Source organism: Elgaria multicarinata, chromosome 2 (genome assembly GCF_023053635.1).
Source record: "Elgaria multicarinata webbii isolate HBS135686 ecotype San Diego chromosome 2, rElgMul1.1.pri, whole genome shotgun sequence".
Taxonomy (NCBI): Eukaryota; Metazoa; Chordata; class Lepidosauria; order Squamata; family Anguidae; genus Elgaria; species Elgaria multicarinata.
This window is the reverse complement of record NC_086172.1, coordinates 97,709,382-97,736,181: the sequence shown is the minus strand read 5'-3', so window position 1 is coordinate 97,736,181 and position 26,800 is coordinate 97,709,382. Positions and strand designations below refer to the sequence as shown.

At 40.2% G+C, this 26,800-nt stretch overlaps 1 protein-coding gene across 1 annotated transcript in view; it reads right to left on the bottom strand.

The window, feature by feature from the left end:
- CTR9 (CTR9 homolog, Paf1/RNA polymerase II complex component) overlaps positions 1–21,661 on the bottom strand; it is a 30,028-nt gene extending 8,367 nt beyond the window's left edge. The window contains exons 1-19 of the mRNA XM_063117283.1: positions 21,511–21,661; positions 20,097–20,195; positions 18,447–18,686; positions 16,703–16,820; positions 15,413–15,502; positions 13,832–13,980; positions 12,166–12,273; positions 11,473–11,580; positions 11,117–11,353; positions 9,733–9,822; positions 9,502–9,630; positions 9,208–9,391; positions 8,310–8,398; positions 7,670–7,855; positions 5,986–6,073; positions 5,732–5,880; positions 2,487–2,603; positions 2,227–2,372; positions 910–981 (exon numbers count right to left, since the gene is read on the bottom strand). Of these exons, the coding sequence (XP_062973353.1) occupies positions 910–981; positions 2,227–2,372; positions 2,487–2,603; positions 5,732–5,880; positions 5,986–6,073; positions 7,670–7,855; positions 8,310–8,398; positions 9,208–9,391; positions 9,502–9,630; positions 9,733–9,822; positions 11,117–11,353; positions 11,473–11,580; positions 12,166–12,273; positions 13,832–13,980; positions 15,413–15,502; positions 16,703–16,820; positions 18,447–18,686; positions 20,097–20,195; positions 21,511–21,555 (2,444 nt within the window). The 5' untranslated portion in view covers positions 21,556–21,661. The remainder of the gene's footprint in view (positions 1–909; positions 982–2,226; positions 2,373–2,486; positions 2,604–5,731; positions 5,881–5,985; positions 6,074–7,669; positions 7,856–8,309; positions 8,399–9,207; positions 9,392–9,501; positions 9,631–9,732; positions 9,823–11,116; positions 11,354–11,472; positions 11,581–12,165; positions 12,274–13,831; positions 13,981–15,412; positions 15,503–16,702; positions 16,821–18,446; positions 18,687–20,096; positions 20,196–21,510) is intronic.
- Positions 21,662–26,800: the final 5,139 nt, after the last annotated feature.

The window sequence follows — 26,800 nt, the reverse complement described above, 5'->3', positions numbered from 1 at the left end:
GAAGAAGCACTTCCTTTTATTTGTCCTGAATCTCCCACCAATCTGTTTCAAGGGATGACCCCATTGGGTTCTAGTATTTTGAGAGAGGGAGAAAAATGTCTCCCTCTCCACATTCTCCACACCATGCATAATTCTGTACACCTCTATCATGTCTCCCCTCAGCCTCCTTTTTTCCAAGCTACACAATCCCAGTTGATGTCACCTTCCCTCGTAGGGGAGATGCTCCAGCCCCTTCATCATTTCAGTTGCCCTTTTCTGCACGTTCCTGCTGCCAGAGGCTGGTCTGGCAGCAGGAATGGCTACTGGAAAATCTCACAGCTCCTCCAGCTGCAGGTCTTGCTCTATGCCAGGGAGGGCAAAGTCCAGGAGCGGGGGGGGGGGACATTCCCCCCACACTGGAGACAATGCACCTGGCCCACATTACTGAAATTTGGAAGCAGCCTCGTTTTAAGAACCAAAACCGGTTGCTTGCTGCTGAAGTTTGGTAGCGTGGCCATGGGAAAGGAGGATATTTTGGTTTAAATAGCCCCGTTTTACTGCCAAATTTGGGCAAAAAACATGTTAACTATCATAATTCAAATATCAGGGCTCTGATCCAGAGATTTGCATACAACCCAGGGGACCAGCCACACACTGTTGCACATCCACACGTTCCTAGCAGCCCAACAGATGGTTGGCTACTGTCAACCTCCCGTTGTGGGATGTGTGGGGCCTGAATTCAATCCCACCGCCAAAAAAAACTGGCGATTTAGGCCACATTTGTGTGTAGCTTGCCTTAGAACTCTGTAATAAAGTACTCTAAATCTTGCAGTCCATATACTTTGCAAGAGAAGCAAATATTTTTGCTCATTTCATAATGTATCCTGATTCTTGTAGGCACTGGCTGTGTAGAATATGAACAATTCTTACCTGGCTTCAGTCGCAGCAAGAGCCAAATCAAATCTCATTTTATCTCCCACTTTACTCAAGTAACTGAAGTATCTGAATAGAAAATAGAAAGCCCAGAATTAAATTTTAAACAATTTAGATGCATTCTAACTATCTTTTTCTCCATGCGTATTTCAAAAAAACAAAATTAAAAAAGGTATATGGTCCCTGCAAAGAAGATGCCATTAAAAAGTAATATTCTAAACACAACCTCATCTATATCTCACTTATTGAAAGATACACTGTTTCAACTTCCAAGCGAAAGAAAAGTGTTCCTAATTCACTTCTCATTATGAAATCAACAAATTCCCACTGATTTTACTGGATTTGGATTGCATGATGCACCCTGTTTTGCAGAGGACTGAATCATCTTGCAGATGGCTCAAGAAAAGTGTTGGAAATGTTGCAAAACCTGTTGAACAACTGTTTAATGGAAATCTCAAGCAAATGAAACTACTGGGAGAGGAGGCAGATATTTGGCACAGGTAATTACTCGCACACCTGTAAATATTGCAAAAGGCACTGTAATATTATGGGAAGACGACTGTATATACAGTGAGACATTAAGAAAAAATAGAAGCTTGCATCTTTTTTTAAAAAAAGCTTCCAGTACAAAAGCAATAGAGATATCAATTCTCAAGTCACAGTTTGCTTCTCCTTGGACTAGCCTAGTTTATAGACATTTTTCTCCTGTATGCACAGACAGCTACCCTTAAAGGCTAGAGCAGCTAGGTATTATTCTGGAAGCCTATCCTTCACTTTCTAGCTTCCAGGTTCTAGCTTTCTAGGCTCTGCTGGGAATTTCCATACTGCCGCTCTGTTTCACTTAACCTGCATAACTGCCCGACCAATTGCAGCTCTAGTGGATGACAGCAACTGAAGGAAGCCATTAAAGCAAGAAGCCCACTACCTTTCAACTTCCTGTAAGTATTATTCAACTCATTCATTTGCAGGAGAGATGGGGGTCATTCTTTCTTTGCACTCCATTTCATGCAACCTATTGACAGAAGGATCTAAAAGCTACTGGACAAATTTTATGGGAGTTACTACTCCACAATGAAATGGATATCAACACATTCAAAATGTTATTTAAAAGGCAGCATCTGGCAACTCTGAGACATCTAGCCAACATTAAACACATCTATAAAGATCTACAAAAATATAATTGAACTGTAAGGAAGCTAGTCTAGAATTTGGTAATCTGAACGAGACATAACATCATTATCAGCACAAGACATTAACAACGCACATTTTATGTACGATATAGATATCAAATAAAGATAAGGTACATTTGCTTACCTGTGAGCTAGCTCCAGTTCTTTCACAGCATTTAGTACTTCCTTCAGGTTACTTTTTTCATCTTTCAGGACAGAGGTAGCCAGCCTCTGCAGCACCAGGGCAACGTTGAACATAAGGACTGTATCACTGGGTGCCACATGTCTAGCCTGAGGATTCAAATTAAGCATTAAATAGGTGTGAACCAGCCACAGCTCTAACATGCACAAGCTCAAGCTGCAATACATCCACTGCATGAACAAATATAAAAAGCCAACTTTTACCTTCAGCAGTGTCTGCTTGCACTCTTGTAATTTGCCGCATTTGAAGAGAGCTCGGGCCAAATACAACAGTACCTCTGTGTTCTGGTGCTTATAGAATTTTCTAAGGCAGTTTTCATACTATAAGGGGGGGGGAAAAGACAAAGGCATATGGAAGTGTTTTGGAGTTTTTAAGAACTAGCGTTTGACTAAACTTCCATGTTTAATTAAATCGGATGCTGAGCTTAACAGCGTTGGATAGAAATTTACAACAGTGCAATCCCAAACAGGTCAACTCCGAATTAAGTCCTTCCAAGTTTAGTACAACCTGCTGGGACCAAACCAAATGCGACGCTAGCACAGCCTTGTAAATGAGCCAACAAAGTAAACAGCCTGTAGATTTCTTCCCTAGCCTGCTAAGAATCTAAGGTCCTGCAATTCTGTGCTAGCTGCAGAGGAGGGTGAGGATCCTCCCTGTAGCCAGTATGGAAGCACAGGATATGAGCTTAACAGGCTAATTAAAATTTGCCTTCTAGAGTGAGCAGACCGGTGGAAGAGGGTCAAAGCAATGGCATGGGCTTCCCTTACTCCGCAGCCAACACAGAAGCCAAGTGGCCTGGCAAAGGAGCAACAGAGCTCTGTCTCTCCTCCACCAACCCACTTATTCCCACATACAAGTTGTGTGGATCTTTTTCAACTTTAAAAGGGGAGGGATTTTTTTAAGAAAGCCTTTTGCAATCCTGATGAACACTCCACCAAACCCACCTGCTGTTTAGCACAGCAAGTAAGCTCCCATTGGCGCCAACAACTAATGAGACCCATTAGATCGGCTAATTAGGAGCTCTGCAACTTTTCATTAATAGTGGGAACCCAGACCATTTGGGATACGCAATAAGCACTGCTATTAATTGCTCACTTCTGCAAGTCTAGAAACCTCGGATACACTGTGCAATTTGAAACTACTACTTCTATAATGAGGGCATCCTCTAAAGAAATTGAAAGGTGCTTCTATATGAGTTTCAGGATAGACAGAAAATGTAGCAAGCAGTTATGCCCCATCTTTTGAGAACGTTAAAAATGATACTATTAATGGTTTACATAAAAATCCAATATTTTTTGTACTTTTTCTTCAAAAGATTAGAATGAAACTATTTCATTATTTCAATTACTGGTGAATTACTAAATCACCAAATGTCGCAGTGCATCGTCCTTCCCTAAGAGTGCTCCTGGTCAGGGTTTCAATCAGCCTTTCCCTTTCCAAGCAGGACATTCACTCTTCCACCACACCCTCACTCTGTTTTTCTATCCCAACATTTCATGTCTGTTAAGTATACTTAGTCCTCCTTGGGCAGGTTTCCCCCTCCCTCCCAAGAGGTTATTTTTAAAGAGTGATTTGTTGTACTTCTTAAAACTTTAAGACTCCCCTGAACCTGCCAATACATCTCTCTTGTTTGTCAGTGACTGTTGGTCAGAGTTTGCTATTAGAAGGAATGATATATGATACATGATATACATTTGCAACGAAGAATGTAGTGCCTGAATTTGCTTTGCTTTTCCCCTTCCTCCTCCCTCCCAATCCCCTTTCCTTTTGTGTCATGTCTTTTAGATTGTAAGCCTGTGGGCAGGGACTGTCAAGAAATATTTTTGTAAGCCGCTGTGAGAGCCTTTTTTGGCTGAATGGAGGAATAAAAATGCCTAAATAAATAAAAATAAATAAATAAAAATATAATACAGAATGCTAACATTCTAGACCAGTGGCTTGTGCCTTCAGGGAACCATTTTCACGCAACTAGTTTAAGGAACTCCTGCACATCTGTCACAATATCTCTACGTGTTGCAGGTATAGTGCACATTTGCCATGCAAGCTGCAATCCAGGTCATCTGGACCTAACTGTTACCCCTTGTAAAATGGTAGAGCGGCCTACATTCTCTTGCAGCTGCACACTTCAGGGGAAGGTTGGCAGCTGAGGACATGATGTCCTTCAGCAAAGCTTGTCTGCCATTGATCATCTTCTTATTGATAAGATTCTCAAGAACCCCTGGGTTCACTGGAGCAGTCTGAAAACCACTGTTTTACAGTGTAAGAAAATAGGACATGTCTTGGTGTATCCGTACAGAACCTAATCTACTTTGTACCCAATACAGATCTACCATACCTTTTCCCCCTCTGCAGAAAGTCAACAGATTGTAATGCTAATAAATTGATGATCCTCAAACATCTATAATTCAATTCAGTAATACATAAAACACACATTAATTAGCAGATCCAACATAACACACAGCTCTGACGAGACGTATATCTGTAGACAAGTGATGTACAGGCTTCCCACTACTTTCAGAATCCTATTCCTTGTGCTAAACTTCTTGGTTGCACATGCCAAAAACCAGGGGTAAACTCTCCCAAGTTTGGCAGTACTATATTCCTACTTTCTCCTCACAAATATTGAACTGGATTATTCTTAACTCCTTTGGAACAAGCCCACATATAGCGGTACATAATTTCATGGAAATTTTGTCATTTTTCTCAAGAGAGAAGTAAAAACTGTGTCTCTAACATATTCAAATGTCAAACCTCCAGTTTAGACTTAATATCTGGGTTTTGTTTGCCCACTGTGTTATTGTGGCATTTTCTACACCAGGCTGTAGTTTGTATATCAGGCTTCCTTGGGGAAATTTGTCCCAATCCTTGCTGCTTTCACCTATAAGTTCCTACTAAAACCTGGGGGAAAGGATGATAAAAGGAAAAGAGTATATTAAAAGGAAGTATATAGTTTCTGGCTAAGTGCAACCAATTTCATGTAATCGTATTTTCAAATATTTCTAACTAAAATTATATTCAGCACTGAAACTACATCTAAGAAATGGGCAAACATTAATTTGAAATGACTGAAAAAGCTTTGTTTAGATGGTTTAGTCTCTACATTTGCCTTACGAATTTCTTTGCATTATTTAAATATATTCTCTTGTCCTCCATCAATTGTTTTATTAGAGAATTGTTTCTCCAGGTGCCCCATATTTATATCTGTTTTATAGAGACAGCTCCTTATTGCCTTTATGAAGTAAGATCATGCTGAAATTGAGGTATTTCATGGCGTCGCTAACTTCAACAAGAACGCATTGCTTTTCTTCCCAAATCACAGGTATTTTTTCATAAAGTGCTATCACAAAAAAACCCAATTCTTGTTATGGAAAAGCCTCTTTTAGCTTTACATTTACACTCTGGATTTTATAGAACATATGTCCTGAATCTTTCTATTTTTAAGGATTACCATCTGTACAGCACTAATGTACTGCTTCTGCTCCACATAAATGTGTGCCAGATTGAGCCACACATCACTGATATCTGCTGTTGCCTCTCTCACTTGAGCAAAAACATCACGAGCCTCACGGAAATATCCTTTGTGTGCCAATACAGCTCCTAAAAAGGAGAAGCCAAAGAAGAACTTTCAGATGTATGAACTACCTCAAAAATGGCAGAATGCTAGAAGGAAATTCAGACAAGAACTCAAAATCCGATGATTACCTATGCCATTAGCCGCATACAGGTTCTTTGGGTCGTTCCTGAGTACCTGTTTGTAGATGGCTAGTGCACGGTCTTGATGGCGCTTTTCCTACAAAGATGAAGACACAAACAGTTATGAAACTGGATATCTGCACGTTTCTGTTAATTAAAATATGTTATGCCACTTTCCCAAGCACTCAAAAAGTGATGCAAATACATTAACATAATCAACCAATGAATTAACAAAACAAACAATATCAACCACCATAAAAGCCCAACAGAAACAGGAGTTCAATCAAACACCTTGGGGAAGTGATAGGCCTTCCAACCCCTGTGATAAGACAGCAAAGAAACAGGTCTAACCTCCTTCAGGCAGGAGATGCCAGTTTTAGAGCAGCCACTGTAAAAACAACAACAATACCTGTCCCCTCCTTTTGCTGTTCAATCTCCTGGTGGGAATTACTTCTTCACACTGTGCAGTTAAACTATGGAATTCACTACCACAAGACTTAGTGATGGCCGCCAACTTGGATGGCTTTAAATTATTATTATTATTATTATTATTATTATTATTATTATTATTATTTATTTATTTATATAGCACCATCAATGTACATGGTGCTGTACAGAGTAAAACAGTAAATAGCAAGACCCTGCCGCATAGGCTTACATTCTAATAAAATCATAATAAAACAATAAGGAGGGGAAGAGAATGCAAACAGGCACTGGGTAGGGTAAAACTAACAGTATAAAGTCAGAACAAAATCAAGTTTTAAAAGCTTTAGGAAAAAGAAAAGTTTTTAGCTGAGCTTTAAAAGCTGCGGTTGAACTTGTAGTTCTCAAATGTTCTGGAAGAGCGTTCCAGGCGTAAGGGGCAGCAGAAGAGAAGGGACGAAGCCGAGCAAGGGAAGTAGAGACCCTTGGGCAGGCGAGAAACATGGCATCAGAGGAGCGAAGAGCACGAGCGGGGCAATAGTGTGAGATGAGAGAGGAGAGATAGGAAGGAGCTAGACAGTGAAAAGCTTTGAAGATCAACAGGAGAAGTTTATATTGGATTCTGAAGTGAATTGGAAGCCAATGAAGAGATTTCAGAAGTGGAGTTACATGGTCAGAGCGGCGAGTCAAGAAGATGATCTTAGCAGCAGAGTGGTGAACAGAAACCAACGGACTGATGTGAGAAGAAGGAAGGCCAGTGAGAAGAAGGTTGCAGTAGTCCAATCGAGAAATAACCAGTGCATGAACAAGAGTCTTGGCAGAAGAGACAGACAAAAATGATCGAATCTTGGCAATATTATACAGGAAGGATTATAAAGAAGGATTAGACAAATTCATGGAGGATAAAACTATCACTGGCTAGAAGTCATGACGGCTATGTATTACCTCCAATATCAGAGGCAGTATGCCTATGTACACCAGTTGCTAGAGAACATGACAGGAGGGTGTTGTGCACTCATGTTGTACTTGTGGGCTTCTCACAAGCAGCTGGTTGGCCACTGTGCGAAAAGAATGCTGTACTAGATAGGCCTTTGGTCTGATGCAGCATGGCTTGTCTGATGTCCTTAAACAATGGCAGCACAGACAGCAAAGCCTGCTCACCAAAACTCAGTTGCAGAGGGGGCTCATTTGGTCCAAGTATTCATAATCCCCAAGGATACATAGGCACTGGTGCCCATAGAAAAACAGTAAAAACACACGCAGCACTTACTTTTTCTCTGTCCCTGGTGGGCTGGTGCAGAGTCTGCAACCACACATTCCCCAGAGCCAACATAGAGTAAGTGTCATTCTGAGTTGATGGTTGCTTCAATATTCTTTCAAATTTCTTCTGTCCTGGACCCCACTCTTGTTTGGCCAAATGAAGATTACCAATTAAGGACCAAGCATCTGGATGGTCCTGAAATAGATATCCCAACATACTAAGAACCAAGCCATTTACACGGAATGTTTATTTTTAATGATCTTCCAATCCTCTGTGTTTAGGGAACAAATGAGTACCCCGGCCAACAAATAAATTAAACTACTAAAATTCTGAACTATTGAAATTTTGTTCCATACAGGGATGACTTTGCCTGATCTATACAGGGAGGAAAGCTCCAAAACAGTTACCAATAATGCTTTTTTAAACATCACTTCTAGTCACATAAAAATATACCATCAAGATACAGTCATTTCCAACAGAATCTGGAGATTGAACTGCAATATATCATTAAGCTTATATTCATAAGGTTATGCTGATGCAAGTAAGAAAAAGAAAAAAGATCAGTGAAGTCTCCATAGAAAACTTTAAAAATTCACAAAGAGTATGAACTATAACACCATCAGTTGAACGCTGACAAATTCTTACTAACCTGATTGATTTGAAGTGCTTCTTTAAACCAGTCAGAAGCTTCATAAAAGTTGCCTTTATCTCTAGCCATCGCTCCTAAGCGCAGATAGCCTGGACACAGGAAAATAATTTGAATAATCAAAGGCCCAGTTCCAGAAACCAGTGTGTCATTAAGTAAGTGTTCAGGACAAGGCACATCTGCTGCACCCAAGTGTTTTCCTGCACTGGTGGCCTGCTGGCCTGGGACAAGAGCAGTGTGGGCTGATGAAACTGTGCAGTGAGAAGCCCCCAACTGCCAGATGTGTCATACAAAATATTGTGGGGCAGTATTGTGAGAAGTGACAGCAGGAAAAAAATGCTTGTTAGGGGCAACGCAAGGGTCACCTATACTTCATCCTCAAATTACATAGGGACAGTGCAAAGTGCACGTTATAGTAGCAATCTTCCTCATTGGCACTGAACTGAAATGCAGGAATATCTGCAAAAGTAAATCCCATCTCTACATTATATAGACATGCAGTGTCAGACAGTAACTTAAGTTCTATAAGCCTTCCTAGTACAAGCCCCTACAGAGGCTTATAAAGTAACTTCATACATTTGTTATGCACACACAAAATTTAAAGTAAGGGAAATTATACTGATAGTATATGAATGGCCTCCTAGTTGTATGAACTGCAGAGAAAGTTAGTGGGAAAATTACTTCTGACTACAGGCCTTATCTTCTTATGGTGTTTAGCCACAAGGCTTTACAAAATAGAAAGCCCCAGTGAAGGCAATTTCAAGTATAAAATAATGAATACTGATGTGCTTGCAGACACACAGGATGGTGCAAATAAAACTAAAAATCTAAAATATTTTGAGAACAGGGAGGCACACATGCAACCATTCAAAATTTAAAGAACTGCACCAAGATTTCTTACAATCAACATAGTTTGGATGTTCTCTTAGGATATTTTTATACAGTTTTTCTGCTTCATGAAATTCACACATTGCTTCATACAATCTGGCAAGGTTGTAGGATGTAGTCACTGAGATAGCATTGTAGTAATGCTCATCATGTTCAGCTTCCGCTTTAGCACGATCCAGAGATGCCAAAAAGTATTTCTAAAGGAAAGTATGGGAAAGTGAACAAAAATAAGATATTATTTGAATACAGAATGCATAGAAGGTCAAGTTATAAACACTTCATGTGCAGGTAATAGTGAGGTTCACACCTTTGCTTCTCCTAAGTTCCCAAGTCTAAAGTGGAGTGCACCCACGTTATTCAAAATCTCTGGTGGGACATCAGCTTGCACTTTCTCCTGAAGAATGCGTGTTGCTGTACCATAAGCTGATAGCGCACCCTGTGAAATGCAGAGGTGGTACAGAAGAGAGAGTGGAGAGGTTCAGTTCTATGCATAACTGTTCAGCTTCAAACAAGTGTACTTTATACATCTTCTCTATACCTGTATATCTGTCTGCTCTAGGATTTGTGCTAGCTCAATCCAGGCTTCTACATCATCCGGGTACTGTTCTGTCACCTTCTTCAAATGACCCTATAAAATACAACCATTATTTATGCATATCCACTTACAATGCCAAAAGATACAAAACACTAAAGCTACAATTTACTTTAGGTTTTTCAACAAAGTCAACACTTGAATCACTTAAGGCAGTTTCAAAAAAAGCTAGTAGTTTCAAGATATACAGACATTTAACTACCACCATTAAACCATCTTGTTAACTAGGACAAAATTATTAGGCATCAGAATGAACAGACATTTGCCACATTAATCATTCTTAACAATACAGAGCATCTTAAAAATGTACATTCTGGAAATAAGCACAATTGCACATAACCTGGCATTTCCTAACCTGTTGGGGAAAGTGACTGATGTTCCCTTCTCAAAAACAAGATGGCTTTCCTTGACAAAGCTAATACTTTACTGATACACAGAACTCAAGTACTGCCATTAAAATCATAAAAATAAGTCTCTATCAATGTAGTGAAGTTAGCCTGCATCACAATGAACAATTATTTGAGAAATTATTATATTTTAAGGGCATAATCCTATGCATGTTCAAACAGAAATAGGCCTATGATTCCCAGCATTATCGGCTGGGAAACACTGGGAGTTTAGGACTTTTTTCTGTATAAACATGCATATTCTTAAACAGTACATAATGGGGGAAATTCAAGTGCATCCAGCAACCAGTGGAAGGAAGCCGATGATGGAATAGATTCCCCCTCCCAACTGCAGTCCCAGGTGTCTCTCCAAAACCTGCTCCAGAGGGTGCAGGGCGAAACAAAGCCCCACTGCACGAGTGGGCACCTTCTGGCACAAGACAGACAGTCTCCCATTGCCCTATAAATATAAGGTCAAAAGATGCACAATGTGGGCATCTGAGGAGGAACTAGTGTTGGTTCTCACTTGTGAATAAAAGTTTCAAAAGTGGTAACGAACTACAAAAAATAAAATGTAGACAGAAAAGTAGTGAGCATGTTGCATGAAAACTATTCAAACTCCAGTAAATTCATCTATCTGAGCTTCTTGTGTGATCACACTTTTACTTAAAAAGGAAAAAAATGCCTACCGTTATCTGCCTATAATGCATAGAAAATGGCTGACCGGTTAGAGCTTATGGATTTTTCCCCTCAGTGGCTCCAAATCTCTCACAAATTTACCACAGTTGAGGAGATAAAGGTTAATATATAATGAATTAATCGAGTCAGCACACTGTATATATGTCTACTCAGAAGCAAGTCCCTATAAGGTTCAATGATGCTTACTCTCAGGTAAATTGTTGTAGGATTGTAGCCCAAGCCTAAAGAATATTTTCTGACTGTACCTTTGCAATATCTCGTTTGTCCTGATCTTCTGAAGCAGCATAGAGGGATCCAAGAATTTTCATAGTCTCATAATTGTTAGGGTAGGCTTTCAAAACCTTTTCAAAACACTGTGATGCATTTTCTTTGTCTCCTCGGTAAATGTACATTTGTCCCAGTCCAAAAAATGGTAGCACAAAAGAAGAGGAAGCAAACTGTGTAGCTTGATAGTAGTACTGGAAAGCCTGATCATAATCTTCCTAATATAAGGCGGCAGGGTGAGAGGAAAGGCAGTTAAAATTTCCCATGTGCACTATATAAGCTTTTTCAGAAATAAGAATGCAAAGGAGAAAAGGGAGACTTTCAAAACACAACTTACCTGAACATGAAAAGACCTGGCTAATTGGTAGCAACTCTCTGCCTGCATCGCCTCAACCTCTGTATTATGGAAAGCATGAAGAGCCAAGTGCTGGACCTTACCGTAATCCTAGAACAAGAAAATAAAAGTTGTCATACTCATTTTCTTAAGGTATTCAAAATCTTGGTCTGGAACACTTAGGTACTTAGAAACCTCATCTTGCATTGTTTGAAAAAGGACGAATTCCCATATATGGTTCTTATATACAGAAATTGTGTGCAACATGGCCGAAACGATTGTGGGAACAGATGTGATTACAGACCACCAAAACACCTATCTACTTTCCGGATTATAACTTTTTACCATGCCACTATTCCACACACAAGCTGGAGGAATGTGTGTTTAAGGACTGCAGCAGCACTGTTACTAGTATGAATTGACCCCAACTGGAATGCAAGGATTATTTTTTAATAAATTACAATAATTAATAAATAAGAAATTGCTTTAAGTAATCCAGGGCAGCTCCTTTTAAACACACACACACTGAGGAATAGTTGTTCTTGTTCTTAAAATAAATCTGAACTTCAGAAACATGTCTCCATTAGTATTGCCACAAATCTTAGGCAGGCCATCCAACTGCAAAGCCTGATCTGTATGAAATAATGTAAAATGTTCAGCTAGCAGCATAACACACACATTCCGCAGTTGTCTTACCTTTTTGAAGAAGAAGTGGTTGGCCAAGTGATTTAACACCATTGGGTTACTAGGATCAATTGTGTATGCTCTAGAAAGCAACTGGACACCATTTTTTATGGAATCGGCCTGAAAGCAACATTGACAGAAGTTTTGATCTATGTTTAAATTTACATTTATTTATTTATTTATTATTTATTTATTACATTTTTATACCGCCCAATAGCCGAAGCTCTCTGGGCGGTTCACAAAAATTAAAATCATCATAAAACAACCAACAAGTTAAAAATACAAATACAAAATACAATATAAAAAGCACAACCAGGATAAAACCACGCAGCAAAATTGATATAAGGTTAAAATACAGAGTTAAAACAGTATAATTTAAATTTAAGTTAAAATTAAGTGTTAAAATACTGAGTGAATAAAAAGGTCTTCAGCTGGCGACGAAAGGAGTACAGTGTAGGCGCCAGGCGGACCTCTCTGGGGAGCTCATTCCATTTCTAACATTTCCTTTCTAACATTTCCTTTCTAACTGTTCTATTACTATAATTTTTAAGAGCTATTCTGTTAAGTTCAGTTTAAGAATCACGCAGTCTTACAGGGCATCCAATCTCAACTAGCCGTGTAGCCGGGTGACCTTAAGTATCTCAATCTGAGATCCCTATCTATAAAAAAGAGTAAACAACAGCTATGCTGTGAAGATAACTGAGATTATAATAAAGGCACATTAGTGATATTATGAATTATAGGAATACATTTTTTATTAAGAAGCCAGTGAATATGAAGAATGTACCTTTAGAGCCAAGAATAACAGCAGACCCTTCTTAGGCCTTTTTTAGCCTCTTTCCAAAAAAAGAAACAATAACTGCACTTCAGCTCCATGTCAGTTAAGATATACTGCTTATAACCATGAATATTCCAAATGATGGGTGATAGACAAGCATCACAGGAGTCTTGCAATAGTTTCAAGGCTGCCAGTGGACTCTTTCAGATTCAAAGAATGAGCCTTAGCAAGCCTTGGGCTCATAAGCTCCCCGTCCATTGCAGCAGCGATGAAAGCGTTGGCTTCTGTTTTAGGTTAACTGCAGATTGCCGCATTCGCCAAACCTGGACAAACTGCTGCTAATCTTAACTATGCTTGAAACAAGCTTCTTAAACTATGGTTTAAGTTGGCTTGTTTCAACAAACATAATTGAGATTAACCACAGTTTAGGACACAGACAACACAGTGAACTGCAGTTCATCTAAAATGAAAGCAGAAAACTCCAACCTCCTCCTCATCACCACACTGAAGAAGGGGACAGGGTGGAGTGCATGAGCTCACTGATTTAATTTAGCACTGTTTTAGGTCTATGCAACGTAAGGCCCATATGCCAAAAAAAGTCTTGACATGTTCCTGTGGGGAAGAAATGGCCGAGGGTGAGTCAGCACGGTGGCACGGCTGTAGCAGACTGAGCATGTGCTGGTAAACTGAATATGGCCAATGGGCTTTATCTTGCATACACCAGCTCCATTTTAAAGTAACTTTTCAATCATTCCATTACTACTCAATATCAGAGAAAATTATATATTAAAGTGTTTAAATGGTGAGCTTTTTATTTCAACTGGCATAATTTCCATGACTGCATAAAAGACTATCAATGAAGCACAGTATTCAGATATTACCATTTCAGATCAAACCCACCTCTTTATTATTGAGTTCCAGAACAGCCAATCCAACTAAAGCCCCCACACATTTGGAATTGAGTTCCAGTGCTCTGCTGAATGCCAAGCGAGCTTTCTCCAGCTTGTTCAGTTTTACAAAGCAATGGCCCATGCCCAGCCGAACTTCAGCTAATGGGGGAAAACAGCAAACAGTTCCAAGGTTTAGAACTTTCCCATTTACACTTCTACCACTATTTAAGAAATGCAGGTTCATAATTTCCTATTTCAAGAACCACTTAATGTGTATAAGGCGCTCTGCAATAGTTTCAGATTTGTAACACTTCTCCCCGACAAGCTTATGATCAAATAAGTAGGGATTAGTAGTTATCCTTATTTCTTTAAGATGTTGTGATGACCAGGCTCATGAATTCCTTTTTAAAAGAAGTAGAAGCATTCAGGAATATCATTGACTTCAAAATACAAATGAGAACAGCAAGAAAGGGAGGTCATTATCTTGCTCTGCAAGTTCCATCAGCAGATGCTGGATGACCAGCTACTCCAGAGAACACAGTGCTCTTAACTAGATGAGACATCCCTAAATTCTAATTAAAATTACGGAGATCTCGGCAAAGTTTTCTGAGCTTAGTCTCGTAAATGAGCTTCTGAGCTCATAAAGCTGCCTTAAGAAGAGAAGCAAGATTAACAAGGCACAATTTTTTTTCCTCTGTGTTGGATTAGTATCTGAGCCAGATGAGAACACAAAAGCATTATCTTCTGAACATGAGTAAAAGATCTACTAGGCAAAGGCATAGCTAAATGGCAGAGTATACATCTTGTGTGCAGAAAGTCATGGAGGGCAGATCTATATCACTGGCTCCTAGTTATAATATGTATATGGAACCTCCACATTCAGAGGCCACATGACACTGAATATCTGCTGCTGGGAAAGCAAAGAAGGGGAATGGACCCTGCTTGTGGGATTCCTAGAGGCATCTCAAAGAGCTAGATGGACCTTTCATTCAGCAGGGGTCATCTTATGTTTTTAGACCCCAGGTTCAATGTCTTGCATCTCTAGTGAAAAAAGATTTTAAGTAGCAAGGCTATGAAAGACTCCTGTCTAAAGATCTATTGCCAGTAGGAGCAAACTGTATTGGCCTAGATGGACCAAAGTTCTTACTTGGGCCAGATCTAAACCTAGTGTTGAAACATTACGGATGTGAAATAAAAAGCAGGAAATAACACTATGAAAGCAGTATATGGAATGTGGATTGTTTCCCAACAGTCATCAGTGCACTTCGATAGCACACTATAAAGCAGGTATAAGTCTGCACTTACTTTCTGTTCCACTTCCAGAGGATGTGCATTTCCAGAGCTTGCACTCTATAAGCAGCATCTTCATCTTACTTTGACTCCAACAAGACTAAACTGACTTTAATTAAAATAGTTTCTTTAATTAAAATACTCTTTAATTAAAATATTCTTGACATTTAGAATAAGACAAAGGTCACAGCAGACTAACTTTAAAAAGCATATTAATATTCAGACTACCTGAATGGGCATCATTTTTGGTCCCAATGGTCCAAAAATTGAATTTAATTAAAAAGACGTTACGCTTTTTTACCTGGGCAGCCTGGGTTGGTTCGCAGTGCTTTTTTGTAGTAGGCAAGGGCACCTCTATAATCTTTCTTGTTGAATGAAATACATGCTTTACCTATTAGACAAGAACAATGAAAATTGATAAATGTCTACTGAAATGTCATGAGTCAGCTGCAAACATATTAAGGAGTACAAAGTTATATATATATTTAAAAAAGAGTGATGCTGCTCAAGTAGCAAGTATTCCCAGTGTAACGAGTGTGATCTGAAGAACATTTATTATGAAAGAAGCTCATTCAACTTCAATGAATATAAGCCCCAAGTAAAAGTATTTAGGGAGGAAGAATAATGTAACAGTGCAACATTCAGAATGAAAAACAGATACAAGTGTCCATTTCCACCAGCTACTTTGTATCATTTCCATCCAGCCTGGCTACTACAGGCCTTCCTGTAGTAAAAATGCAGAGTAGGTGTCAGAAAGGAGACTTATTTCCAAAATCTGTTTTTATTAATGGAGCGGTACAAGGAAATACTCCTATACAAGAGACAAAACACAGCCAAAAGATTGAGCATGGAACCATCCTTTCCTCTATTCTTCCCTCCCCAGCAGCTGTACATTTATCACCTTAAAACTATCTAGAAATGTTATGAGATAGGGGAGGGGAGATTTTACAGGAAGAGGAAATGATGACAGATATCAGATACACATGTAACATGTATACATCTTATCATCTTGATGGATACAGCAGGATATTTATTTATCAGCATATTCATTCAGACATTTGAATGAACATACCAACTTCCAATAACCTAAAAATACCTATACCCCTCCCCTCATCAACGAGAATAAAATGTCAGCAACAGGATAATGCTTGAACTATAGGGTGAAAGGCACAAGGTTCTTAAATGAAATCCACAACTCACCCCCATTTCCAATTTTAGTCAAACTGTGCCCTCCCCCCCACCAATTGCCTTCTAAAATCTATAGCTGAGAAAGCTACCATAAAAGGTAAGTAGTAGGACACGGCCTTCTCTGTTCCCCTTGAAATTCAAGCAATGAACTTAGCCCTGAGCCCAGTTACCTAGCCAAATATTGGTTGGATACTTCTCAAAAGTGCTCAGGTTTACTTTGACAAACCTGCAGTAGGAGGACATGCGATACCAAGGGGAAGAATCTCATTGTGCCCTCAATGGATCTCATAGAACAAAAGGAGATGGTCCCTAATGTATGTTGGGACTAAAGTTAAAAACCAGCACAGCGGGGTGGAGTGGGAGGAGAGGAGAATCCCCAAAAAAAGTTTCATAACAGTCTTACCAAGAAGGGCTGGAATATTATTTGGAGACTGGTTGAGCACAAAATGAAACTGTGCATCAGCCTGATCCATTTTATCACCCTCCAGAAGACAGAAACAGGCTCTTCCCAATAAGTGGTTCTAGAAAAGGAAGAAAGAAATGTGAATTTTCTTAAACATTTTTTAAAAAAAGGAAAAATCACACCAAAAAATACTAATTTTGTTCTGCCCGACTCTACTGTCTATTGATGCTGAACTTCTTTACATTAATTTATCACAACAAAATCACTAATAGCAAATTCACACATTTCTCCAATTCATTAAACTTTAAGAATTATGCCATTACTACATATCCCACCCCCACCCCAGTCTTGTTCCTCTGCAGCTATCTCCATTTCTTCTTTTTCCTTATTTTTATGATGAAATATTTTATTTTGAAATAAAGTTAACAAAATAAAAGCAACAAAAATAAAAACATACAAAATACATCAAAATCACCAAAGAAACAAAGGAATCCACTAATCATAAATCTTAGTCTACAACTGATATGCTTATGGAACACCTATGGTAAAATGGCCAAAGTAGGAGCTCAAAACCTAATGAAAGTAGCTCTCTCGTCTTCTTTCCTTCACTTTATTGATGCCAATCTTTATTTCCAGCATACTTCCTTTTTCTCCACCACCAGAATGCCTGTCCACCTGACATCCAACTCTTCTCCTCTATTGGTGTAACAGGAACATAGCAAGCTGCCTTTCATTGGTCCATCTAGCTGAACATGGTCTACATTGGCCAGCCGGGGGATTCCAGGGTTTGAGGCAGGAGCTTTTCCAGACCTACCTGGATATGCCAGAGTCTGACCCATGCAGAAGCTCTTGCATGCAGATGCATATACTCTACCATGGAACTACAGCCCCCCACCCCCTGCACGCCTCTCTTTTAACCTGGACTTTTCCCCACAGTCCCTCTCGCGTCTCTGAACACATTGGAGGCCTATGGGCAAAGCATTTCTTATTTTTAGTTGTTGTACAACAGCCATCCACAACCTGGTGCCCTCCAGATGTGCTGCACTACACTTCCCATCACCCCGGCAAAGATAGCCAACAGTCTTGGAAGATGGGAGTTGTAGTCCAAAACACTGGGAGGGCACCAGGAAAGACTGCTCTATAGCACCTAATAGCTGTACGTGCTTTATAAAAATAAATAAATAAGGAGTACCACTAATTACACAAAACTAGAATATGAATATATTGTTAGAAAAATGACTTTAGTAAATTTAGCCAAACACGTATTATGCCTGATGAAAAGGGAGCTAATTTTGTCTTGATGTTTAAAAAGCTGGTAAAATGCCGTTAGTGGCTATCTTTCCCTCAGCAATATTAACCTTATTCCAGCAGCAACAATACATAAGCAGAAACAGATCTCTGCTTGCAGATTTGCTGTGAAAGGTATGCCACAGGCTGTTGCAAGGATTTAAGCAAACGACATCCAGTGACAGGGTTCTGCATATGTTATGTGACTTTGGATCCCAATATGACGGCCTGTTCAGCTACAATTATTTGCAAGCTTCACTCAGCTGCATATAACATCACTTGAATTGAGCAAATGATCTTTTTTTAAGAAAATGAGACACAGGCAAGAAAAAAAATATACCACCTCCATGCAAGATACAGACAGGATTTCAATGCCCCAACTAGATTTTGGGTTCAACGATGTTGTAAAGCAAGCATAAATATAGGATATTTTCACGAGAAGTTGATTTGTTCTTACCTGATCATACATGATTATTTTGTCAGCCATAGTATACAGCAGAGTAGCTTGTGTAATAAGCTCTTTCTTGTTGTCTTTATTCTTTTCTTTCCGTGCCTGCTGCACATAGTAGGCTGCTAAGGTATCTAAGCAAGTCATCTGATCTTTTTCATGGTCTCTATAGTCCAGGTTTCCATCTATACGAGCAGCCTCTAGGAGTTTCACAAAATCTTCTGTTTTGCCTTGTTTGTAATATTCCAACTAGAAAAAGAGAATGCAAAATCATTTGTAATACGTTTAACATTACACTACTAGGAAACCATTTGCCTGCTTAATGGCTGATACTAGATAAAGAATATCAACACAGTATCTGTTTTATTCAAGGTAAATTAAAAATGCAAACACGAGAACACCATGAGCTACAGAATTTACTACAATGATTTAAAGGAGGGTTGCACAATTGTTTTCCTGTGAGGGGCCGGATTCTGCTCCCCAGGTCTGCTGTGGGCTGGATGATGTCAGAAGACATGGGTTCAGCCCCTGACATCACCCCTGTTTTTCCTGTGGTCAGGCTGCCCTGTGTCCCCATTGCTATTTTTGATCTCAGGTAACAGTGGGTTTAGGCGGCGAGTCCCACCACTCCACATTTCAGATCAGAGATAATAGCAGGAGATGAAAGTGGGCTGGACTCAACCACCAGTAGCAGAACCCCCACTGTTATCTCTGATCTGAGATCTAAGACAACAAAGGGGGATGCAGGGGGATGGGATTCACCAGAGCTGGAAAGAGCAGTTTTGCTAGAAGGGGAATCTCTGATTATCCCTGATTTGCAATCCAAAATAACAGCAGGGGATGCCCTCTGAGAGGATTCCTTCAGGAGCATAAGCCACACTTCCTGCAAGAACTCCCAAGAGGCTTTCTGGGCTGGATTAGGGTGCTCCCTTTGCCAGATTAGGCCTGCAGGTCAGAGGTTCTACCCCCTTGATTTAAAGAAAAACATTGTACAGTCAGCAATAACTACAATTAATAAAAACAATTACAAGAAGCAATTATGTGATCTGTAAAATCTTAAAGGGAACAGAAGAATTCACTGATCACTTACACTACTATATCACTACATTGGGGGATTCTAACACAACTGGCCAGTGAATCACATGCATTTGTTTGTCTGCATGGATCAGCTCCCTCTACTGAAGTAAGTGGAGTCCTTCCCCCACATAAGGGATCCATGGATGGCTATGTCGTTCAGGGCACAATAACATAAATGTGGAGACTGTGGAAGAGGAAACAGAAGCAATCACATCAAAACTAAATTACACACACACACAAATCACAAGTGTAATCTATAACAATTGTTGTCATGACAGCCCATGCACCCATTTCAAGATTCAAGCTATAATCATAGAAATATGGAGTTGGCAGGGACCTTGGATGTCATCTAGTCCAGTCTCCTGCTCAATACTAGACAAGAGAGTAAGTACCATTGAACTCAGAGGTAATTACTTCTAAGTAACATGCATGGGGTTGCGCTGTCTCCTCTGGGTCTGCTCAGAGTTTCAATGGGAGATTCCCTGGAAACCTTTTGTACCCTACCTTAGTTCCTTGATGGGAGAAAAGTAGGATATAAATGAAACAAATAAATAAAATACAATGAACTGGCAATATACTGACCGCTAGTGCAATCCATATGTGCAGCTGAGTATGTTCTTGTTTCAGAATGCTTATAACTTCATCCCCCTCCGGTAACTGATCAAAGTCAAGTTCAATGACCTAAAAAAAATTGATCATGTAAATATCTATAACCCACTGTAGACAAACTTTATGAACTATTAAGGTACATACTACAAGTCAAGTATCTTAAAATAAGTCTTTACATTTCAGGGTACTTCATACTAGATATTCCTTGAAGATGCTTTCTGTCTCCCTTGACTAACATGATTAAAGAAGGGATGTGAAGTCCTTCAACTCAAGGAAGGGCTTTTGTAAACCGCCCAGAGCGCTTCAGCTATGGGGCAGTATATAAATTTAATAAATAAATGTAATTAATAAATAAAAGTCACCTCATACAAGATTACTTTCCTAGATGTAAACAATTAGAAAAATATTACACTTTTGCATCCCTCACATGTGATGGATCACATACAGAATATGTACTTTTCTACACAGAAGTTCACTTGTTGGCCCTTTTGTCTTATATGAAGTGGCTCAAAGGTAAGCATAGAAATAGCAAAACAGCAATCTTCTTTGGATGCACATTTGCATGCAGAGTAGCAATTCTAAAGAAAAGATTTTAAATGCAGAGCTACAGGAGCAGCTACTAGGAGCTTTGGCCATTGGGCGGTATAGAAGCGAAATAAACAAACAGGAGCATCATTTTCCATATGCACTCCAACTCCCAGGTCCATGGACAGATTTGTGGACCCTGGGAAATGAGTGCAGAGACGCAAAAGAATACGTAGTCAGCAGCATCCTATTCTCTGTGTACACTCATGAAGGAATACAGTTAGTATTAAAAGCACAGAATCAAGATCCATGCATATGGATAAGTCGTTAAAGAGAGTGGCCAGGGTGAGTTAATTGATGAAAATTATAGCTGGTATGGAAAATCCAAGCCTTAATGCTGGCAACGAGTATTTAAGAAGCATTAGAGAAGCCTTCCAGATGTGTTGGACTACAACTTCCAGGGCTGCTGGGAGTTGCTGTCCGACGCATCTGGGGGGCAGCAGGTGTCTAAGACAGCCTTCCCCAGTTCGCCTGCTCTCCACATGTTTTGGACTTCAACTCCCATCAGCCCCAGCCAGCATGGCCAGTGGTAAGGAACACTGGGAGTGGTAGTCCAAACATCTGGAGAGCGCCGGTTTGGGGAAGGCTGCAGTAGAGGAGGGGTAGTTATATCGGGCTACTCCATACCAGCCCGACAATTCAAGGAGGATTTCCTCAAGCTCCTCCGAGGAAAGGCGGATGGAGCCGCCTTCCCTCTCTCAAAACTACTCGGGGCTCCCTCGAAGGCAACAGGGAACAGACGGAGAAGGGGAAAGCGAAGCCAGCGACTCAAGCCATCCCCCCACCCCCCACAAGCACCCACCTCGTCAGTGTCCCGGAGGGGGATCTCGATCGAGCCCCGAGACATGGTGCTGGTGTTGTTGCCACCGCCTCAAGCGAGCGACTTCGCCAGACGCCTCGTCTCCGCTCCCGCCGGGAACCCTCCGCAGTGATCCCTCAGCAACAGCTACGGTCCTCCAGCTCCGCGCAGCCGCCTTTGGGTTTCGACCTCGGAAGTGCTCACAAGGGGGCGGGGAGAACAAGAGAACCGCCCCGCCGCGCTGCGGTTCCTCTTCCTCCCTCCACCTCGCCCCCCCCGGCTTTCCCGGTCTTTGCTGCTCTGCCGCCTCCACTCTCCTCCTGCAGGGGGCAGTCCGCCACGGGGTGGGGGAACCAACCCGGGAAGTTCTCGTCTTCCGCAATAATAGTCGCCTCAGAAAGTCGGTTCTCGCGTTAGGCAAAACGAAGAGGTAGAATTCTGGAACACTTCAGACACACACAGATGCGTACACCACACCTAAAACAAATATAGAGAGGGGAAAAGTGCAGAGCATGGCAACTAAAAGGGACTGGAGCATCTCCCCTATGAGGGAGGGTTTAAAAGGAGGCTAAGGTGAGACATGATAGAGGTATGCAAAATTATGCATGGTGTGGAGAATGGATAAGGAGACATTTTTCTCCCTTTCTCAAAATACTAGAACCAGGGGACATCCCATGAAGTTGGTTGATGGGAGATCCAGGACAAATAAAAGGAAGTACTTCTTCACACAGTGCATAGTTAAATTATGGAACTCACTATCACAAGATGTAGTGATGGCCACCAATTTGGATGGCTTTAAAAGGAGGTTGGATAAATTCCTGGAGGTGAAGGCTATCAATGGCTACTAGCCCTGGTGGTTATGTGCAACCTCCAGTGTCTGGCAGTAAGCCTGTGTGCACCAATTGCTGGGGAACATGGGTGGGAGGCTGCTGTTGCACTGTGTCCTGTTTTGTTGGTCCCTGGTCGGCAGGTGGTTGGCTACTGTGACAGTCCTGTATTAAATGGACCCTGAGTCTGATCCAGCATGGCACTTACGTTTTTATACACATTCCCCTATGTTAAAAGGAGGAAAAAAGAACATTTACCTGAATGTAGTAAATTAGCTCACCAGGGAGAAAGGTTTAACTAGCCTACTTCCTGAAGTGCTACTTTACCAAATGTGGGCAGCTTTTGAAATCAGGATGGTTTTAAAAATGTGGCCTCTTTGAAGTCTAACTATTGCATTCTATAACTTGCTGAAGGACTCTTTTTTTAAAAAAAATTGAAGGCAGCCTGGCCAAAGGAAAATAAACCTGCCTAGGAACTTCTGGCGGGGCTTCCTCTTCCCCTTGGCTTCTTTTTCTTTAGAGCAGGGGTGGTGAACCATAGTTCTCCAGGTGTTGTTGGACTCCAAGTCCCATCAGCCCCAACTTACAGACAATGGTCAAGGATGATGGAAATTGGACTATAGCAACATCTGGAGGGTCACAGGCTCCCTGGTTTAGAAAGAGGTGTGACAAATCCTAATCATACTTTTTAAAATCAGTGATCCTAATTTGGACAGAAGTGTTAAAAGTACACCAGAGTATTCCTATTTTTTCCGTGAAATGATGGATGGTATGAGATTGTAGGACAGTCTGGATAATACACTGTAATTAATACAGCTTATTTCCATTCTGTGTTTGAATTGTCTAATAAATTTACAAGAGAGATTAGTCAGATGTGAAGATTCAGGCTGAGTTTGGATGACACGCTAATCAACTGTTGTTTCCCATTCTGTCCCTTTTACACACACACACACCAGTTGATTAGCGTGTCATCCAAACTCAGCCTCAGTCTAGAACTAGTGGAGAATAATGGCTACAGCAATTTGAACATGGGAAACATCTGTTCAAAGTAGGATTGCCAAGGATTTCATTTAATACAGCTTAAATGAAAGTGTTACTGTGCTATAATGCTAACTTTTAAAATAAAGGGGGCAAGAAACACTTTTCTGGTCATTGCCATTCTAAAGGTTTTATTGATGTTGGTACCTACCCAATTAAACACTGCTAATAAACATTTCCAGTGCAACCCAAACATTAAACACTTTGGTTTTTGATATTTTAGTGGTAGTAATCGGCAATAACTGAATAAGCACCTAACACTGAATAAACAATTGATTCATTTTTAAAAGAATCACGCAGTTTTCTTTTGTTTCTCCACAGTCACCTGGACCTTATGAACTGCTGGTGTGGCTAATAATAATAATATTTCTAACCCGCCTCTCCATTCTGATCAAGGCGGGGAACAACTGCAAGTATAAAATACATAAAATATTAATAAAAACACAGTATACATTGTTAAAAACTCCCTAAAAACATACTAGAATGAACATTGAGGAAAAGTACAATAACCTCTAGTAGCATGGAGAGTCAATTGCAATTCTTCTTGTAGCTTTCAATGGAAGAACAATGACTTATTAGTGCAAGGAGCCGCCTGTCTGGAAGGAGCCTACGTTTACATGCTTCAGTCCTCCTGTTTCCAGCCATAGAGGATTGGTTTTCAGTGTGAAAAATGTTTATATTCCTAATTTTGGTGCATAAAAATAGTAGCTTTGGCCCATCTAGATGTGCCAATGCTTGTAGATCTGGCTCTCAAGTAAGGCCCTAAAATGTTTATGTAGGATTACAACACGTATTTCAGTAGGACCAGTTAATATTACAAAATCTTGTTTCACAAACTGCTATTGTAATGTGCTAAGCTCTAAGCCCTTTAAGGTTAAGTACTAAGGGAACTAATGAGTACTGGGTTTTAAGTTCAATTCCTTTGTGGGTTTGACAGATTACACAACCATTGGCTTCGATACAATTGTAAATTCATACGTTTTTCAGGGGGATGGCTGGTAGGAAGACTGCTCTTAGGCGTATGATTTCTTGTAAACATGACCTGTTCTTTAAAAAGAGCCTATCCTCCAGGTTGTATTACTTTTCCCCGCAACTTTTGTTTTAGGAACCACCAGGTCTGCTATTGTCAAATTTGTAGCAAACGACATGTCGCTGTCTGCTGATTGCTCGGAAGATGATTTAATCAACATTACTTTTGAAGTTTGCAACACCAAAGAAACAGGTACATTTGATAGTACTTTAGATCTTGAACCTGAAGGCAAGTCGGTGTGTAGAGTCATGCTGATGCCAGTGAAAGTTTGTAAGTGGGTAGCCTTTCACTATAAAGCTTGTAGTGTAAAACATATGAAAATCTACCTCACTATTAACTTTATCTGGCTCTTGCTTCTCTCCCCCTCCCCCCTCCCCCGCTCTTCTTCACAGGAGCCATACCTGCCTCTGTTTTTATAAAGTATTTGGAGGATATGACTGGGCATAACTGTGAGAACAGCAAACTTCTTTTACTCTACAACATGCTGGACCCAAAAAGGCAAAACCTTCTTGTTGATAGAGAAATGTTTCATGCTACTATGAAAAAATGGATCGCCATGTGCTACCAAGACTGGTAAATGAAAGTTCACTTTGCTCTGTCCTGTGTTCCCACTGGTTCTAAATGAGGTAGACTGGCAAGGATCCAGGTGACAACCCAAAGGTATTGCTTACATGTTTCTAAAATGATGAAGTAGCACAAATGGTGGAGCTGCTACTTTCCCCACTCTGTTCTGCATTCCCACCGGTGGTCTGAAAGGTAGGCAGTGAGACCAGAGGAAGAATGGTGTCAAAGAAGATTGTTCTTGTTTTCCACCACCTCATCACTTTTAAAGGGTGCAAGCAGTACCTCTGTGTTATGGCCTAGCAACCCTAGTCCCCATAAATCTGCTGGAACTACATGTTACGAAACACACAGGTTTCTTAGTTCCATATTTGCATTGTAATGATAGTGGGGTTAGGAAAAATCACAGAGTAGAAGTTTATCTCTTCCTGTGCCTGAATATTCTTCCCTGAAAATACCACAGTTCTGACTAATTTGTTTAACTTTTTAACAAATCTGTAGGCATATTTAAGCAGCAAACATATATCTATAAGAGACAGCAGGCATAGGTTTCCCAAAGCAGACTTCTGCCAGAGTTTGGCATGCTTGCATTGAGATGATCATTTCCAAAAGTAAGCCCTGGTCATCATAACTTCTATTATTTTAGCATGGATTTTGTGATATGCTAAGTACATTTTTTCCCCCATGAAAGAAATACAAGGGTTAGGGAGACCAATAGGAGTCAGATTGTATAGTGACCAGAACTGAGATAGGACTCCGTGATGCTACTTGGTCCTCTACTGTTGATTCACCATGAATTTGTGCACATCACAAGCATAAAGTATGAATATTTTGGATTAAGTGTTGCCTAGAGAGGTGAAATGAAAAATAACTTCCCTGATAGCCCCATTCTTTGCATATTCACTTCAAGGTCAGCTCTACTGATGGCGATGCTACCAGTGATGTTAACATGTGGTTTGGTATTGCATATATCTCTTTCACTATACATAGCAGCTGCTGCCTGCCCCCAGTGGCTGCTACTTATAGGCTAAGTTTGGGCGACACGCTAATCAACGATTGTTTCCCATTCTGTTCCTATTACACACCCCCTCCAGTTGATTAGTGTGTTGTCTGAACTCAGACATAGTTTAAAAACAATGCATGCAATGTCAAGCCATGTGTTTACCATTTCATCTAATTTCCCCAGATTTCAGTGGGGCTTGCTCTCAAGTAAGTGCACATTGTACTGCAAGCCCTAATTAGCAGCTCTAAAAATGTTAATACAAAAATAATGCATGTAATGAATGTTGTATAGCTCTTTTTCGTCTCTTCAGCTAATCAAATGAGCCTCTTCTGAAACTTGGTGAGAAAGCACAGTTGCAGAACGTATAGCTGTAGTGTTTTTCCCCTCTCCAAATAGAATACAACCCTTTTTTCTGTTGATTTTGTAGTCTTCACAGATATTGGGATGAGAATAAAGCCATCTCCTATATATTTAATTTTGGTTTAGTATTGTATATTGTTGTTATTATTCAGTATAACGCTGAAAATGTAATAATACTGAAATTCTGTAATTTCAGTATTATAAGGCCTCAGGAACCTATGCCTCTAGTATAATGCTTACCATTCCTTTTTATTTTATTTTAGGGGAAATATTTATATTTTAGGCAAAAAGAATGAGGGAATGATCTGCTTGGCCTTCATCCTTATCCTGCTTACAGAGAAGATCACAAACATTCAAAGAAATACTTGAAGTGCAATCTCTAGATCAGAAGTGGGCATCACACAGTCAGCCTGCGGTCCCCACTGCCTCCCACCATGCTGCCAATTTGGGGACATGCAAAACTTTGGCAGTTTT